Below are 19,079 nucleotides of genomic sequence, written 5' to 3'. Positions count from 1 at the left end.
ATGAAAAAGGGAGAGCTGGCCTCCTCAGACGTGGAGAAGGCTGAATTGTTTGATGAGTTCTCTGTCTTCATGTCCAGTTAGGCTTCTCACACCTCTGGTGTCTGTGAACTTCTTCGTGATGGATGGGGGAGCAAAATCCCTCCAAGTCTATGAGTGGAGCAAGTCCAAAATTACCTCATGAGGCTAAATATGTACAAGTCAATGGGGCCAGATGACTTGTGTCCCAGGATTCTGAAGAGGCTGGCTGAGGTGATTGCCAAGCTCTTCTCCATCACATTTGAAAAGTTGTGTCTGTCAGGTGTCTTTCCCAGTGACTGGAAAAAGGAAAATACCACTCACGTGTTCAAGAAAGGGAGAAAGGAAGACCCTGAGAACTACAGGCTGGTGAGCCTCACCTCTGTGCCAGGAAGATTATGCAGTGGATCCTCCTGAAAGACATGTTAAAGCACATGAAAGAAGAAGACGTGATCTGAGACAGCCAGCATGGTTTCACCAAGGGCAGATCACGCCTGACCAATCTGGTGGCCTTCTATGATGGAGTGATGGTGTCAGTGGACAAAAGAAGGGCATCTAATATAATCTACCTGGATTTGTATAAGGCCTTTCTCTGCACTGGAAAGACACTGTTTTGAAGACTGGACTAATAGACGGATAAGGAATTGGTTGAATGGTCATAGCCAGAGGGTGATAGTCAACAGCTCTTTGTCTAGGTGGAAGCCAGTCTTGGGGCTGGTGTTCTTCAACATCTTTTTCAACAATATGAACAGTGTGATTGAGTTCACTATCAGCATGTTTGCTGATGGAACTAAGATGAGTGGTACAGTTAATACAGTAGAAGCAGGGTTGCCATCCAGAGGAATGTGAGTGTGCCCGAGAAGTAGGCACACAAGAATTTAATGAGGTTTAATAAGACTAAATTCAAGGTATTGCACTTGGGTCAAAGCAATCCTGGATGTGATTACTGATGAGGGCAAGTACTTGTTGAGAGCAGCCCTATTGAGAAGGACTTGGGGATCCTTGCAGATGAGAAGCTGCGCGTGAGTCAGCAGACCAGAAGGCCAACAGTATCCTGGGCTGCATCAAAACAGCAGGGAGAGGGAGGTGCTCTTCCCCCTCTACTCTGCCGTTATACTCTGGAGTACTGTGTCCAAACCTGGGGCCCTCAATACAGAAGGGGTGTGGAGCTGCTGAATTAGTTCCAGAGGAGGGCCACAAAGATGACCAAAGGGATGGAGCACCTCTCCTGTGAAGACAGGTTGAGGGAGTTGGGCCTGTTTAGCTTGGAGAAGAGAAGGCTCTGGGTAAACCTCATTGCAGCCTTACAGTGCTTAGAAGAAGCTTATATTCAGGGGAGATACTGATTTTTCACACTCTTTGACCATGACAGGACAGGGGGAATGGCTTTAAACTAAAAGAGGGAAGATTTAGGTTCGATGTTAAGAGAAAATTTTTTACTCAGAGGGTGGTGAGGTGCTGGCACGTGTTGCCCAGAAACACTGTAGGTGTCCCATCTCTGGATGCATTCAAGATGGGGCCCTGGGCAGCCTGAGCTGGTGTGTGGCAGCTCTGCCCATGGTAGGCTAGGGGATATTTAAAGTTCTCTCCAACCTAAGCCTTTCTATGATTCCATGGTTCTATGATCTTATTACCTGTGTGCAGAGATGTGCAATTCCCAAACTTAATGTGATCCTTAGAAAATTTCTACAACACGAAAAATGTAAGCATGAGAACAGTCATGACAGGTCAAACAAAAAATATCCTATTTAATTCAATATCAGTAATAAATAATAGAGTAAACTAGAATATAAACTAGAGAAAATATTAAGGCGATACACAAGTGATATGTTGCTTAGAATACTCAGCCTATGAAAAGGCAGTATTATGGAGAAACACAAGGTAACATCCAGAGACCGTGTAATTTGCCTTTAAATGACCTTCGCTGAAAAAGGACAATGGCAATGTTAGTCTATGTTCTTAACTGTATTTTCAATTGTATCTTCCATTATTTCATCTTCTTGAATGATTCTCCTTGAAGTTTGATATCTTATGCTGAATCTTTTATGGTGTTTTTGTCATTCGACAGTTAAGTCAACCTTCATATGAATATTCCTTCTATGTGTTGATTCTGTAGCTATTTATATTCTATGCTCTCTGTCTCCTGATAGTTCTGTGCCAGTTATAAAGGGATTTATTGCAAAGAATTGCTTGATAAGAAAGACAAAAACCAAATACTATAAACAACAAAGTAGGTAGTAAAGATGAGTCAGAAATATCCACTAATTCCAGAGCAGTCAGTGCAAATGGAACAAGTTCAGAACAATGTGTAATCTTCAGGGAATTCAGCTGCCAAACCTTAACAGGTCTCTGCTGATCATATCAGTTTTAAACTTGACAAAATTTAGATGATATGGATGGCAGAGGGGCACAGTTCTGCTATAGGTGACTGACCAAGTCAAAATATCTGCTCCGAATCTTGAAGATGTGAGAACTTCTGAGCAGACCAAGTATGGAAAATTGTCTATGTGACAAAATGTATCTTCCTTCATCTTTTGACAAACATCCAAATTCTTCTAGTTAACTATTCTCTTTGTTTTTCTCCTCCATTAATCTAACAATCATCCTTGGGCAAATTGGTGACACAGAAAATTCTAGTGCACAGTCAGTTTTTGGGGAAAAAAAATGGAAACTGATAATTACAGCTGATAATATGCTAGGCATTCTTAGGGACATTTATATCTTCTTACGCAGTTTATAATTCTGTATTTTAAGAGTGAGGAATATCTGGGCTTTTATTATTATTTAATTCTGTATTTTACTCAGAATTGATTTAAATTATTTTTCAAAGTTCTTCAAATCAGTTTTGCTGTGAAAATCAGAAATGATTACCTGGTCTGCTAAATCAGTGGCGTCATCATTTTTGTTGATTTCAAAACTATGCGTTGATGGTCATGTACAAAATTGCACCTGTTCAGGTGCCTAACAAAGAATTTAGGAGATATAAGCCATGAGTTTGACAGTTTTGACTGCAGTATCATCGCCTATTGAAAATAGCATATCTCAAATGTACCCTACTTACCATACGTGACAGTTTTTTCTTGAATTTTCTTTGTTAGGAACTGAAGCTGATCACCCATTAGAAGAGCATAAATTTGACACATTTTTGACTTCTGAGGAGTGGTTGCAGAAGTACGGCTTGAAAGCTCAGAAGCTCACAGTGTATGATGCACTTGCTGATTGTACATTTCGCCATGCAGATGGAATTGTTGACATCAAAACTAAACCAGAGGATGAATCTTCACAAACTGATGCTGTGAGTAGCATTGATTTTTCCCTCACAACCTGTGAACTGTTAATTTTTTGTTTTAAAACTTGGAATGTCTGAATTTATGATAAAATGTATGATCTCTTGTTATGAGTTTTTTTGTTTGTTTGTTTTATTTTTCTTGCTAAAGTCAGTTTATTAGTGGAATGAGACAAAGATGGTCATAAATTGTTTCAAAGGTCCATTTGAAAATGATTTTTCCTGGTCCACAAACAAGCTGCAAGGAAGAACAAGAGCTGGCTTGAGCAATGCCTTGGGTAAAGTTTGTTCATCATCTTCATATTTCCTTAAAAAAAACGTTAGTACCAGCTGCTCCAGAGCTTGTGGATCTTTAAATGAATTAGAATTCGTTTTCTATTTGTTTTTCTTGAGCTTTATCATCACACTGTTCAGTAAGCTCCTGTTCTCGCAAGCTACTGGAGTAAAACTAGTTTCTATTGACTTGTGCTAGAAGTACATCCTGTGACCACACTACTGCGTCCATTTCTGCACTTGTTGATTTGTAATCAGCATGCACCTTTGAAGTCTGTTTACTAAATATTGTAGGACCCAGCAAAAAAAAATGTGCCTTGGAACATGAAACCTGTTTTTCTTGGCTTTAGGAGACAAAGAGGAAGGTAATTCATGCTAAATACTGTGACAAGTTTGTACATACCTTCTGGAAAGATGGATCTGTAGTTCACGTGTATGTTACTACAGAAAAGTATAAGCAGTATGAAGAGAAAATGAGGACTGCCCTCAGACAAGTGGAAGGAAGGTTTGTGTTCTGTCACATAAACATTTTGTGTTATTTTACACTGGTGTTAAAATTTTGACATTCACTGTCATAATAAACTGATGTAGCTGGTAAACTGCCAGTAGCAATATTAAGCCACAAAATTCACTTGTGTGTAAGATTTCTTAGTAGCCATGTAAGAAAATTGATAAGCTGTGTCTTTTATTCTCTTTCTGTGACACAAAGACCAAAGTCAGTCAGTGCACTGTAGAAATGCTACTGGAAGTTGAAAAAGCAATGGAACTTATGGTATGAACAAGGCAGAGAACTTCCAGAATCATTCATTCTGCATGCCTAGGAATCCCCTGTGATACCTCTGGCACCAAGTAGCACAGATTGGCCTGTGCCCATACTAATAATGCCTCTTTTGCAACTTCATGTTGAAGACAAGTTTGAACAGCCTAGAACATGAGCTAGTTATTAAGTAACAACTCTACTCAGGAATTTGGTGCCCAAGCTAGCTCCATAGATTGCTGTACAAGATACACACTGAGGTTTTGTAGGAAAGCTACTAGATAAATAAATAAATAAATAAATAGAAATAATAAGAAAGCAATTAGCAGGTCTGATTGATCTGTCCTGAAGATGCCCAGGTGAAGTTCAATTGAACTGTGACCCATTTCTGTATTATCTGGCAAGGAAGTTTGTCTAATTTCAACGTGGGTATCTCCATTATATGTTACATAACTCCTAGCTTTTTATATCTACATAAAGAAGAGATCAAAATGTTCATAATGGATGCTGGAGATCCAAAAGTATCACTAAACATTGCAACCGTGTTTAGAATATCAGGACAAGGAGATGACTTACTGATTAAAACAGGATGTGAACTTCTGTTTTACTGCCACTTCTCTGCCAAAATATAATAGCATGAATATATTTAGCAGGATCAAACAGGGTTTTGTTGCCCATTTAAATTTTTCTTCAACTTGCTGTATTTGGGATAATGTTAACATACCGTGAACAGAAAATCTGAGGTTAAGCACTTTGGTGTGCTTACATTTTTGAAATCCAAGCCAAGATTATGGGTTTGTTGTTTAGCATGGTTTGTGTTATTGTTCAAACATCTTGGTAGACTTCATCAAACACTTTGGGGAAATGGCAGATGGTATTATACCTGTCCGTAATGAATGTAATAGGTTCCTTTAAGTTTCTGTGATACCATTTTTTTAAATCTCTGTGGGAGATGAGCAGTATTTTTCCCAGGGCCATTACATTCCATCTGCTAAAATGCCTGTGTTTCAGAGTAGTCAAGTAGCTTATGACTCTCAGGGGAAATTAGATTTGGACCTGTTGCAGCCATTACTGAGGAAGTGCTCTTGTATACAACTGCATGCTTGCACGCATTTAACTGGCAGGCGTGCTTAAATCCTGTTTAAAATTTAAAATGAAGTCTGTGTTTAAGGCCTCAGGTCAACAAGGCATTGAGGCATCTGTGTTACATTAAGACTCTTCAAAGTGGTCGAGTTCCTTGCAGAATAGGTTCTCAAGTGGTTTTCTGAAAAGGGAGGTGTATTAGCATATGTTTAAATGATTTCTTGAGTTCAAGCTGGAGAAGTTAAAGGGGCAATAGTTATAAATACTTTCTCATGGGATTTGCTAGCTCAAACTACTGGATAATTGTCCATATAAAGTTGTTTTTTTTGTCTGTTGTGTGTTCTGTTTGTCTCCAAATTCCTACTGAAATTAGAAAACAAATTTGTCTTGCATTATTACATAGCAGCAGGTTATTGGCGCCTCAGAGTCAATATATTCCTCATGAAAAGGTAACAGTGCATAGGGAACAGGAATAGAAAGCACAGCAGTGATAATACACAGTTCTCCCAGTATCTTACATACCATGTTCTGTTGTCTTTTTTCCTTGCTCAGGATTAAGTGGCTTCAACAAGGAAGCAGAGGTCTCTTCGGGAATGTGTTTGAAGATGATGTCTATATTCTTATTGATACATCCCAGTCTATGAAGGACAAGCTGCCACTAGTGAAGGAGAAAATATTTCAGCTCATACAGGTTTGATGAAGTGATGATTCTGAAGACTGAGGAGCCCTTTAAAGTAGGCTGACCTTTTCTGGGTGGTTGTTACCCTGTTTTTTCATTTTTGTTGTTTTGGAATTGGTATTCAAAAAATATTTTTAATTTCTGTGTTTTTTTTTTTTAATTCTTTTTCTTGTCCATCTGTACAAATGTTTGAAAGGAATCTGGAAGAAAATATTAAAAATCTCTCTCCCCAAAAACAAAAACAATAATAATATTAAACAAACAAACAAACAAAAAAAACACCTAGCAAAACAATGTAATGAAAGACCTGCTGGAATTTTCATTTTCATTTTTAAGCAGTGTCTTCCAACTCCACTGGCATGCTGTGATTTGTGTATGTATTTTCTACTCTGCAAATACAGAGCATAGGACATTTTGAGCTTGCTTGCATCTTACGCAGTCATTCAGAACTTATGGCTTAGAAGCAGTGTGTACTGAAGTGTGGGATGTTTTAGAAATCTACAGTGATGTCTTTTGAGTTTACATTAATAGTTGAGAGAAACTGCTAAAACATGATTGACTCTTGACGTGATAAAAATTTAGAATTAAAATTTAAAACTAAAAATTCTCTCAGTATAACACTGATAGCAATCATTAGTAGAGCTAGAAAATTAGAACTGTAACACAGAAGTTTTGAACCAAGAGTAAGTAACAGGATGTAGTCCTCAGATTAACCTAGAAAGTGATGAGATGCTGTGCCAGAAGGTTTCACAGGCAACTGTACAGAAAAGGTAATTATAAGGAGTCACAGATCCCAGACTCAGGAATTTTGTACTAGTTTGCACAACCTTCATTCCTTGTAACTTCTGTCCAAAAGCAGCTTCAGCAAATTCTTAATTCTCTCTTGCTGTCCTCATTCCCCTTGCCAGACTCTGCATTTGATTCTTGTTCTCCTCCTCAAAATGATGTCTTGTTTTGATTCTGATCTCATTTTACTTTGTTAAGCTGTCATAATATTTTCCTTATTCCGATGTTCATACCTATTTTCCTTGCCCTCTCTTTCCCTCTTAGGCATTTGCTGTTCAAATAGTTGATAAATATGAGTAAATGGAGACTTAAATGTAGAAGTTCAAGTTATCTTTGTAATTGCAGGCAGAAATCATCTATTGTCTGTCTGTCTCTTTGTGTCTATATGCCACAACTAAGTATTACCATACTTTATTGTAATGACATAATCAGCTATATATGAGTTAAAAGAGGTCTTGCTGATCAGTATTTCAAGATACAAGTATTCTTTCTTTCAACACTGAGTAAAACTTAGATTTTGTCTCTTGCAGGAACAATTGAGACACAAAAAGAGATTTAATTTTGTGAAATTTAGTTCCCAAGCAGTAGCGTGGCAAGAGAAACTTGCTGAAGTTAATGAGGAGAATTTGCAAGATGCTTGGCTTTGGATAAAAGGGCTTGAGGTAACATGGAAGCTAATTACCATGCAGCATGTTTGTACAAAGTTATATTTGTGTCTTCCATATGGTTGGGGTAATTCTGGATTCACAAGGTATTTTATGTGAATAAGCTGAGAATTTACAGATGATAAATAGACTTCAATAGATCCGAGTACAAGCTATTATCTAATAAAGGTATTATCCTTTAACTGTGGGCTTGTTTTTAAGATTATATTAATTCCACTTACAGCCTACTGCATTTAATAGTTACAACACCAGCCAATTTGATTTCTTCATGAACGATGACAGTGCTCAGATCCTGGTTCTAAACTTGTCACTCCTGCTGTGGGCATGCTGCCTCTATGAGGGCTGGAACTGACAGACTCACAGCTCAGAGCTGATACAGGAAACTGCCAGCTATGCTCGTGATCTGCAGGAGCATGTCTAGTCCCTTTTGGTGCAAAGACAGACAGCTGACTTTGAGCTGCAGAGGAACATGAGAGCAAGGAAATTTAGACCAAACATCTCTCTGTCTGCCCAATACTCTTTTTCTGACATTGGTCAAAAGCTGAGGAATTTTCCCTGAAACACAGCTGAAATGCTTGTACTCAGCCCCAGTCAGGCACCAGGCTGACTGCATCTGTCAGCAGCACCAGGAGCACATAATGTGTCAAATGTTGACAGCAATGTTTCCAGCGGAGGACTGCGAATCAGTCAGGTGGAAGTACAAATATATCCAATGTTAAGTTTTCTAACATGCAGCACTTGTGTTTACACAAAATACAGCCCTTCCTCAGACTTAATTATGGAGTTCCTGAGGATGAGGGAATTGAGGAAGATACGTAGAAACTCTGAGACTACAAAGCAAGTAAAAATAAGCTTGTACTCTCAGACAGTGTGAGTAGACAAATGCATGGAGAAGAGAAAGTATTGGTGTGGTCTCTCTGTGGAGTTGCTGAATACTTATAGCTAAACCTGGTAAAACTTAATTATACTGCCTATCTTCAGACTTAAAAAGTTGGCTCTGTTGAAGCCAAATACCACAGCACTGCATTGTGCAGGTTTCATAAGACTTTGAACTAGTGTAATTTGATATCATCTTTTATATACATTTGGGAATGGCCTTTTTCACTGCTGCTGGCCAAATCTGTGAATTGTTGGTTATAAATTTCTTTTGAAGTGTTCAGATGTAGACACCTGAAAAGCACTGGGAATAATACAAGAGGGGAATGATTCAGGGTGAATGGCATCTGCTGCTGACCTTTTAGTCTGTTTAAAGCAGTACAATCTTTAAAAAGATCAGATAGCTGTCCTGACAGGGAAGCTAAATGAACAGAATATCACTCTGGAATATTAATCAGAGCAGATCCTTTGATCATGTTTTATACAATTTGGTCCCAGCATGTTGAATGAAGAAGCTGAGCTATTAACAGAGACTAACTGTTAAATTTAAAAACTTAAAAATCTCTTTGAAATTAATAATATTTAAAATCTGGATGGTGTTTATAAATACAATTGAAGCACATCGGCATTTTTAAAACACTGATATACACAGTGTGTATTTGTAAGAGTAGTTACTAAGAAACCTAACAGCTTTTATCATAATGTACATAGTCTTTTCTTTTGTATCATCAGCATCCACCTTTCTTTCCCATGATATAGTAGTAGTAGTTATGCTGCAGATAAGTTCCAAGCCATCTATCATTAGCCAGGATGGGCAATTTATACATAATTACAGGTATTGTGTGTCTTGAATTTTATAATGCTTGCTAAAATATTGGGAATGTTAGGTATATTTAACACAAAGAAAATGGTTCAGACTAAGTATTCCATGTAGGTAGGTGCTGCTAAGATTTTTCTATGGATTAGTAAAAAGGATGATAAAGCATCTGAGCTGTCATTTCACCTGGGACGTATGTTTTCATGTAGACATTGAGTAACCTCCAGAATGTACCTCCTATTTCACTTTGTCTGCTTTACCTTCTCTGCCCATTCTAGTAAAACTGTTTGCTAGAGGGATGAACTGGGAGTAATTTTAACACAATTAATAGGACTGAAGAAATAATTTTACTTCTTAACATAATTTAACATGCATGACATTAGTGATTTATTTTTATCTTCTGTAACGCATCCAATTCGTGGATCCAGGATCTCTTCTCACTTACACAACTACAGTCCTCACTGCTGTCAAGACCGATGCTCAGTGTTACGTTAGCACAAAACTCTCTTTTAGGGATTTTGCTTTAAAAACATGACTATGATTCAGTGGAATGGTTTTCCACTCTGACAAAACCTTAATTTTCCCTTAAATTTGGAATGCTTGTACATTCAGTGTTTGAAAAGTAGAAATCTGAAGAGATGAGTTGTAGTTTTTTGGTTCCTTTAAGCTGTGAAATGCATTTCTGTAAATGTAGAGTTGCATTTTCTCTAAAAAGAAAAAAGAGATCATGAACTCTGTGTAAGAGAACGACAAATTACTCAAACATAAACATTTTAGGTATCTCATTATTGCTTTACCCTGTATTTTTAGTTATTACATTTCCTCCTACAGTTCATATTGCTGTTACTCAGCATTTCATATTTTTGCTTAATTATGGAATACCAATTTGGTACCAATTATACTATGTTGATACTTACTTTGATAAAGTAAGCATTTTTACCATGTTATTGCTAATTTCAGTTCCAGAATACCCCTTGAATCAGTACACTGTCATCATGAATTTAAGAACAGAGAGGTAGAATTTATAACTGCTTCTTTGTTTCTTTTTGGTTGTTAGGTTGGAAGTTCCACAAATACACTCAGAGCTCTCCAGATTGCTTTTGCTGATACTGACACTCAAGCTATTTATCTCTTGACTGATGGGAGACCTGACCAGGTAATTTTGAAATGGGAAAACAGAAAATGCAGTGGTGTGGTGCTACACTGGTAGTGTCAGAAAACTGAAGCAAACTGTGTGAGATGAATGTCACACCTGCAGAGCAGAGTCTCTTGGAGGTTGTCATAATATTTCAAAATTGTTTTTGAGATATGTGCTGTTTGAGAAGGGCTTTGGTTAGAGCTCTCCTCCCAAGGTCCATTCTTTGATGCATGATAACGTAGACCTTTCTAACTAGCTGTCTTAAGGATATGTTATTGAATAAACATGAAGATTGGATCTTGACATCTAAACTTAGGATTTGTATTAAAACCTGTGTAGGGCAAATCTCCCAGGAATCAAAAATAAAATAAAAAAACAACGTTGGTTCTATTATATGGTTGCAATTAAATATTAAAACTACCCAGCACGCAGAAAGCATTATTTCAAAAATTCTTTACTAATGAAAAGCTACCTTTGTTTAAGTGGCAGATATGAAGCGAAATCCTGACTTTATTTAGATAAACAACTGGGCTGCAAGGCATACAAAATTAATTACTGAAGCATATTGCAGAAATAATACCTTGATAGAAAAGTATTAAAAGATCACATTTCTTCTTGCTCTGCTTTTCTTGATAAAAGGAAGATGGCCCAGGAGGGAGGTCTTCAAAGCGATTTGAACATCAAAACATTAACTTGATTTAAATTAGCAGATGCGATACTTTAATATATATCTTAGAGTGTTGTTTTTAAATTCATGTTTAAGTTTTGATATTTTCTGCAGGCAGGTTGATTGTTATTGGCTGTCACACATTAAAACCGATTTGTAACTGAAAAAAATCTGCATTGCTAGGCACTTCTGCAAGCTAAGAGCATATATTCATATTTTATTAATGAGTAATTAGGCTTAACATACACCTAGATTCTGCATTAAATATTTTTCTGAAGACAATAATTAATTAATACTTTTAAAATCTATTTAATAGTGGATTTTATGACATGTTTTTTTAGAGGGAAAGTGCAAAATGACCAAGATTACTTTCATTATTAAAGTTCAGCAAGCAAATATATTGGAAATCTCATGAAAAAGCCAAATCTATCAAGATTTATGACAGTGTTTGAAGAGCCATAAAATTATCAGAAGTTAGAGAATGAGTCAATAATTTCTTTCTTGAAGAATCTGGTGATCCTTCAGCATAGTCCATACATGATCTTATACTTTCTCACATAATTTTTATATCTTTATTGGAAGAGGAACACAAGCTTTCCTTATTTCTCCATCTCTGTTTTCTGCTATTGAATCAACTTGTCATTGAAATACATCAGCTTAACCAAAATATCAGACATTTTTATCCAGTGATATACATATAGTGATAATAAACACCAATGTAGGAGCTTATTTCCTTTGCTTTAATAATTTACTTTTGGACTTAAGAAACAAAATGTACTGATTATAATTTAATTTTTGTTCAATTAGAGTATCCTGTGCCCTAATGCACTGTCAGTGTTTCAATTTCGGATTTAAATTAGCTTATTTCATAAAATTATGAAATAATCAATCCATGCAAAATGCATATTTTTAACCACCCATACTTATCAGCATCTAAGCAACAGTATTGCTGATTAAATTTATACAAATTCTCCTTATTATGTTAAATTCACTTTTAAATGCCATCTGTTTCATACTTTTTTGTTTGTTTTTCAGCCCTCTCAAACAATTTTGGCTCAAGTCCAGCATCACCCTAAAATTCCCATTCATACTGTATCCTTCAACTGTGATGATACAGAAGCTAATAAATTTTTGTATGAACTCTCTACTAGAACAGGTGGACGGTTTCATTATTACAATGTTTATTCAACTGATCTAGGTGCTGCAACGTCTAGTGATGTGAGTATTTAAAATGCTTGACTCTTCATACAATCACAGAATGGTCTGGGTTGAAAAGGACCACAAGGATCATCTGGTTTCAACTCCCTGCTATGTGCAGGGTCGCAACCGGCAGACCAGGCTGCCCAGAGCCACATCCAGCCTGGCCTTGAATGCCTCCAGGGATGGGGCATCCACAGCCTCCTTGGGCAACCTGTTCCAGTGCGTCACCACCCTCTGTGTGAAAAACTTCCTCCTAATGTCTAACCTAAACCTCCCCTGTCTCAGTTTAAAACCATTCCCCCTTGTTCTATCACTATCTGCCCTTGTAAACTGCTGTTCCCCCTCCTGTTTATATGTTCCCTTCAAGTACTGGAAGGCTGCAATGAGGTCTCCCCAGAGCCTTCTCTTCTGCAAGCTAAACAATCCCAGTTCCCTCAACTTTTCCTCATAAGAAAGGTGCCCCAGCCCTTTGATCATCTTAGTGGTCCTCCTAAAATAATAAACATACAGCACCCGCTATTCCCAGGAGGACTGCCATCCTGATGCCAACCAACCAGCCCTGACCCAGCTTAGCTTCTGAGATCAGATGAGATTGAACATTATCAGGGCGGTCTGTAGGCCTCTTCATGCTGTTGAAGAAACCACAGGATACATATCATGATTCCACAGCAATACACCAGGACAACAAAGCCAAAAGAACCCCCAAACACATAGACCAAATTAAGCGCTGTCTTGGAAATAAGTTTCTGTTTAAAATGAAGCCATGTTTTCTGTCATCCAAGGAAATGAGAGATTGTAGAGTTCAGTTTTGCTGAGCGTTTGCTCTACAAAAATAGCCACTTGGGAGAAACTTATAATGAATAAAATTCCTAGAATAGCAGTGGCCTATCAAGTGTAACTAATGAATTCAATCTAACAATTCCCACTAGAAAATTTCTGAATGGACAAGAAGATACATCCATTTAAAGCATATTCTTTTTATATCTAAATTTAAAACTCCCTTAATTAGCTCCAAATTTTAGAAATTACGGAAGTGGAACCATGAAAGCGACTAGTAGGCAATTCAGAACTTTGCAGACAGTAATTAAAAGAAGGAAGACGTGAAAATACTCTAGGTCTTGGAAGACAGCAGGGACTGCACTGGCCAATTCTGGTGATGCTGCTGTTGTGGACTGTGTTACACTGTGTGCTGGAAAGATGAAAGCTAGAGACTGTGCCGTCTGTGTCAGGCCTTTTGGCCCTGTGGGAGTTGTACAGGCATCATCTTTGGAATTTCCTTCCTGTTACCTCCTGCAGTCCACATAATTCCTGGTCAGCTCACTTATGACATTTTCTTCAAGAAGTTCTTCATTTGCACTTTTCAGGAGAGGATGTGATATGACTGTGATCTAAAGAGTGACATCAGTTATTACACACTTTTCTTGTTCTGCTACAGACTTTATGCTAACAGGAAGTGAACAAAACAAACTTTGGTTTGGGAAATGGGAAGGCTACCCAAAAAAATGCTGAATGGAGTTGGAAGTACTGCATCCAGGCCTGAGGCCCTCAGCACAAGAAAGGCATGGAGCTCTTGGAATGGGTACAGAGGAGGGCCTCTAAGATGATCAGAGGGCAGGAGCACCTCTCCTGTGAGGAAAGGTTGAGAAAACTGGGATTGTTTAGCTTGCAGAAGAGAAGGCTCTGGGGAGACCTCATTGTGGCCTTCCAGTACTTGAAGGAACAAACAGGAGGGGGAATGGCTGTTTACGAGGGTGGATAGTGATAGGAAAATGGGGAATGGTTTTAAACTGAGACAAGGGAGGTTCAGGTTAGATATTAGGAGGAAGTTTTTCACACAGAGGATGGTGACACACTGGAACAGGTTGCCCAAGGAGGCTGTGGATGCCCCATCCCTGGAGGCATTCAAGGCCAGGCTGGATGTGGCTCTGGGCAGCCTGGTCTGCCGGTTGCGACCCTGCACATAGCAGGGGGGTTGAAACTAGATGATCGTTGTGGTCCTTTTCAACCCAGGCCATTCTGTGATTCTGTAATTTCATGATTACTCAAAATTATTATCAAAGCTTACATAGTTTCAGTTCAGTTCAGTAATGAAACCTGTTTGGAAGTATTTGTAATAAAACATTCGATTTTCTCTTTGACAGTGTGAAGATATACGCCTGTTAAAACAAGAGATTCAACAGGGAGAAAAAGACCTAGAGAAAATAAAGACTTTTCATGCTGAATGTCTGATGATGGACCTTTGTAAAGAAGAAAATAAGACAGAGAATAAGTATGTCTTCATACTGCCATGACGCTAACAGGAGATAGGAACTATATGCTAAGTTTCTCTTTTGCCATTGTCTTAAGTAACCTCTGATACTGTCCTCTTTAAAGAAAAAGATTGTGTTTTTTTTTTTTTTGAGCAACAGTTACACTAATGGAAAAGAAAAATTTGGAAAAATGTATTAGTACTGTGATTCCTGAAATGCTAATAAAATAGTAGGTAGTTTCAAATTATAGGATCATAGATCATTCTGAGTTGGAAGGGATTCTTCAAGATCATTGAATCCAACTTGCAGAGAATATGGAATAACTGATATAGTGGAATGGAATAATTGATACAAATAGATGAAAATATTTTATTGTTTCTGGTAAAGATGTTCTCTTCAGCCTAGGCAACTGATAAAAATTGTTGTCCATGGGTTGAGTTGGTGCTTTATGACTAGAATGTCACTCAGTGGAATGCGCTAACTGAAACAGAAATTATGTACGAATGTATCTGTTTAAAGGAGAGTTTTGTTGGCAATCATGATGGGTAAAATTCAGCTTACTTTGTTGTATTTTTGATCTTATGTTGCATTTCTGTATGTTATCTCTGCTTTTTATCAAGAGATAAAGAAGGTCTTCTCACTGAAAATAGTTTGCTGTTCAGCATCAGTCAAAGACCTTGTTGAACGTCTTATGGTTCCCCTATATTCAGCACTGGTGAGGCTGCACCTCGAGTACTGTGTCCAGTTTTGGGCCCCTCACTGCAAGAAAGACATTGAGGCCCTGGAACGTGTTCAAAGGAGGGCAACAAAGCTGGTGAGGGGTCTGGAACACAGGCCATATGAGGAGAGGCTGAAGGAGCTGGGAATGTTCAGCCTGGAGAAGAGGAGGCTCAGGGGAGACCTCATTGCTCTCTATAACTTCCTGAAGGGAGGTTGTAGTGAGCTGGGGGTCGGCCTCTTCTCTCGTGTCATCAGTGATAGGAGCAGGGGGAATGGCTTCAAGCTATGGCAGGGGAGATTCAGGCTGGACATCAGGAAGTATTACTTTTCAGAAAGGGTGATCAGGCACTGGAATGGACTGCCCAGGGAGGTGGTGGAGTCACCGACCCTGGGGGTGTTCAAGGAAAGGCTGGATGTTGTGTTAAGGGACATGGTTTAGTAGGAGCTATTGGGAATAGGTGAACGGTTGGACTGGGTGATCTTTTAGGTCTTTTCCAACCTTGGTGATTCTATGATTCTATGATTCTATGATTCTATGGTGCCAAGAATGACATTGCAAAGAGGTTCTTCTACAGCGTATTGGAGTCAGACTCCTAGGCCACTGTGGCAAAGTTTTCAGCGTGGCTGACTATGATGATTTCCATCTGGGGAGCAAAGACTTGGATTCAAACATAAAGTTAATTATAATCTCTATAGGAGAGTAGCATTAATAAAAAGGAGGGAAGAGATTGCCTGGTACTTCATTCATCTGTGCAGTAACAGTAAAAAGACAAAAAGTATGTAATCAGATTTTTAAAACAGGAATCTGTTAAAAGCAGTGTGCTAAAATGATGTTATTAAAAGATAAGTAAAGTAGATCCAAAGTGGAGTGTCCTATGTAATAATTTAATATGTATAGAAGGTAAGGTAGGCTCTCAGTATGAAAATGTAGATGTTTTAGAATTTCCATTCTTTACTTTTTACTACTGCTGGGATGTGTGTGTGTGTATTTATATACACATACATTTACTGACATATTTATACATGTCAGTTACTGTCACTGCTGACAGTAAGTCTGCTCTTTCCCCCAGAATTCAAAGTGGCTACTGCAGAACACTGTGACCTTATTAAAATTGTGTGTGAGGGTAAAGCTAACAAAGATCTTTTAAATAAACTCAAGAACAACTTCTAAATAGTTCAAAAAACTAACAATATTTTAACCTGCTTTGAGCTCCCCTTTGAAATGCAAACTAGGATAACAGAGAAAATATTTTGCGCTCTTGGAAACATTTGAAATGTGTGTTTATACTTTTTGAAGTCTTCAACTTAGTGTTTTCTAAACCAGTGGTATCATATATTTGAAATGATTTACTGCTTGTTTCTTCTTTTTGTCAGTAATAGGAAGCCAACACGTACTTTGTCTTCAGTGACTGAACATGTGGAAGAGTTGAGTACTAACCTTTGCAGCAGGCTGTGCTGTGCTTTGCAAGAGCCAGTGCTGGGCCCATGTCGGCGTACTGGATATGTCTGGCAAGCCAATGGTGAGAGTTCTGTCCGAAGGAAGAAAGCATTATTTGCAGGTATGACTAAAATGAACTGTAGTTTTTGTAGAATTAATTCACTAATTTGACAATAGTTGTTTATAATAGAAGAAACCATCCCTTGCTGGAGAAACAGATAAAGTCTTTAAATAGCTATCTTTCTGAAATTCTAGCTAACTTTTCATAATTTCTGCTTTTCACTCATAGAATCATAGAATCACAGAATGGTTTGGATTGGAAGGGACCTCACAGCCTGCCCAGCCCCAACCCCTGCCATGGGCAGGGCTGCCCCCCACCAGCTCAGGCTGCCCAGGGCCCCATCCAACCTGGCCTTGAGCACCTCCAGGGATGGGACACCACAGCTTCTCTGGGCAGCTGTGCCAGCACCTCACCGCTCTCTGGGTGAAGAATTTCCTCCTAATACCTAATCAAAATCTCCCTTCTTTTAGATTAAGCCAGTCCCCCTTGTCCTGTCGCAGTCTGACCTCCCTCTTTAGTTCCTTTTAAGTGCTTACTCACTTAACTCAGACAAATGTCTGTTTATTTATGTTTCATCGTATTCTCCGCAATGAAAGATTAAACAATGTTGACGGAACATTTTGAAATCACTGTAAGCAGTTCTTTAATGTATTAAACCCTTAATTCTTTTCATACCAAGTAAACACATCATTGGTGAGAACAAGAAGCTGGTTGATGTTTCACTGGTGAACAATATTACTTGCAGTAATGTTTTTGCTTATTGCACTTGTAACACTTTTTCTTTGATGTAATTTTTGTAAGCCATTCTGAATTAGGTTTTCCTGGTTGATGTGAAGAAAATTCACCCTTGGGAAAGTACAAACTAGCACTGAAGCAATGTTGTGTTTGAGGTCTTGTGTACTTCTTTAAAAATTGGGACTGGATACCAACAAGGAACTCAAAAATCCCCAGCATGTATTTGACAAACAAGCTTGCTGTTCCTTTCTTTCCCTTTCAACACCTGCAGAGCAAACAAAGACAAGTCTGCTGCGAATCCTGAGCCATGGAGAGAAATCAAGGGAAGAAAGCCCAGAGGGAAAAGGATCTCCTGAAAAAAAGAGCTTTTCTGTCAGCAAGAGTGAGAAGTGCACAACTGTTTTGAAGGGCAGGTTTTCACAACAGGAAGCTCTGGGTAGGGCAGCTGATAACATTTCTCCTGATATGTTTGGAATGAATAGTGCCTCTTTCGAGAAAACACTGTGTATACCCACAGTGAGAAGAACCAAAGCTCAACAGAAGAACCAGAGCTGGACACACAAGAGGATATTGTAACAAGATCCTTACAATTGCAGCCATACTCCTATCAATGCCAAAGCAGGTTTACAGTAGCTTAGTTATGTTCACAGTATGTGTCAGCTGTAATGGCACTGTGTGTTAGATTGCTGATAGGAGATCACAGTGACTTCTTATCAATGGGGTAAATAGTTCTTGAGAGCCTCTTGTCACGGCACGTTAATATATTGTTGTGATACAGTAATTCTTCATTTAGTACTATATGTGGGGCTAGAACAACCAGTAGTGACAGTTTGGTACCAATAAAGAAGGAGTTTGATCTTGTGTTAATACATTTGGGCAAAAAGCATGTCTCTGGGAATGGTGATTATATAGAAAAGTACTTCCAATCCCTTAAATATGCAGGCTTGTGTATATATTCAGATAGTCTTCATTCCTCTTTGTGATTCATGGAGCTCTGAACTTTATGACTGATCTTGTAAGCTGTTCTAAAACCTCACGTATAATATTTAAAGATGTTTGACTTTTTACATTTCACTGTTTCATTTTCAGCCTTTCTTTTAGTACTTCAGATACACATACAGATTTTCATAGCAGTATATATTAAATTATCTTTTCCTGCTCGTTTCTTTGGTGACAGTACTTTGTATTACATCTTGAACTGCAGAACAGATTGTAACATCAGTCTTTCTTTTGAGTTACAGGAAATAAATAAACACAAAATTCCAAATCCTCTTTTAAAATTAAATTATTCATCATCTACTTTATAGGATTTCTCATTAATTAATTAAAATATATGAGGCATATAGTAACACTGTTACTACTGATCAAGTACTGAGGAACAGAGGAAACATTATTTTCATTGATTAATTTAGCAACTGAAATAGATGTTACTGTGTATTCCTTATGACACTACAAGTAGGCTCGAATAGGTAAATTAGATTATTCCTCAGTTAGCATGTGGATGTATGCTTTCATGTGCTCAAATACTGTAAAATAATGCAATGCAAACATTTTGTTTCAGATACGGAAATGCAGAAAACTGTGAGAAGGACATCTAAAAGGTATGTGCTTGCATATGTAGCCACGTCACAAAA

At 38.1% G+C, this 19,079-nt stretch overlaps 1 protein-coding gene across 1 annotated transcript in view; it reads left to right on the top strand.

The window, feature by feature from the left end:
- The window catches only part of VWA3B (von Willebrand factor A domain containing 3B), a 67,930-nt gene that overhangs the window by 24,800 nt on the left and 24,051 nt on the right, over nucleotides 1-19,079 (top strand). Inside the window, exons 10-19 of the mRNA XM_052664781.1 lie at nucleotides 3,114-3,310; nucleotides 3,925-4,079; nucleotides 5,967-6,105; nucleotides 7,410-7,541; nucleotides 10,295-10,393; nucleotides 12,078-12,260; nucleotides 14,384-14,511; nucleotides 16,586-16,770; nucleotides 17,717-17,881; nucleotides 19,007-19,046. Coding sequence (XP_052520741.1) covers nucleotides 3,114-3,310; nucleotides 3,925-4,079; nucleotides 5,967-6,105; nucleotides 7,410-7,541; nucleotides 10,295-10,393; nucleotides 12,078-12,260; nucleotides 14,384-14,511; nucleotides 16,586-16,770; nucleotides 17,717-17,881; nucleotides 19,007-19,046 — 1,423 coding nt within the window. The remainder of the gene's footprint in view (nucleotides 1-3,113; nucleotides 3,311-3,924; nucleotides 4,080-5,966; nucleotides 6,106-7,409; nucleotides 7,542-10,294; nucleotides 10,394-12,077; nucleotides 12,261-14,383; nucleotides 14,512-16,585; nucleotides 16,771-17,716; nucleotides 17,882-19,006; nucleotides 19,047-19,079) is intronic.

The sequence above is a fragment of the Tympanuchus pallidicinctus genome, unplaced genomic scaffold (assembly GCF_026119805.1).
Source record: "Tympanuchus pallidicinctus isolate F22 unplaced genomic scaffold, pur_lepc_1.0 scaffold6, whole genome shotgun sequence".
Lineage (NCBI taxonomy): Eukaryota > Metazoa > Chordata > Aves > Galliformes > Phasianidae > Tympanuchus > Tympanuchus pallidicinctus.
This window is presented reverse-complemented; position numbering and strand designations above follow the sequence as displayed.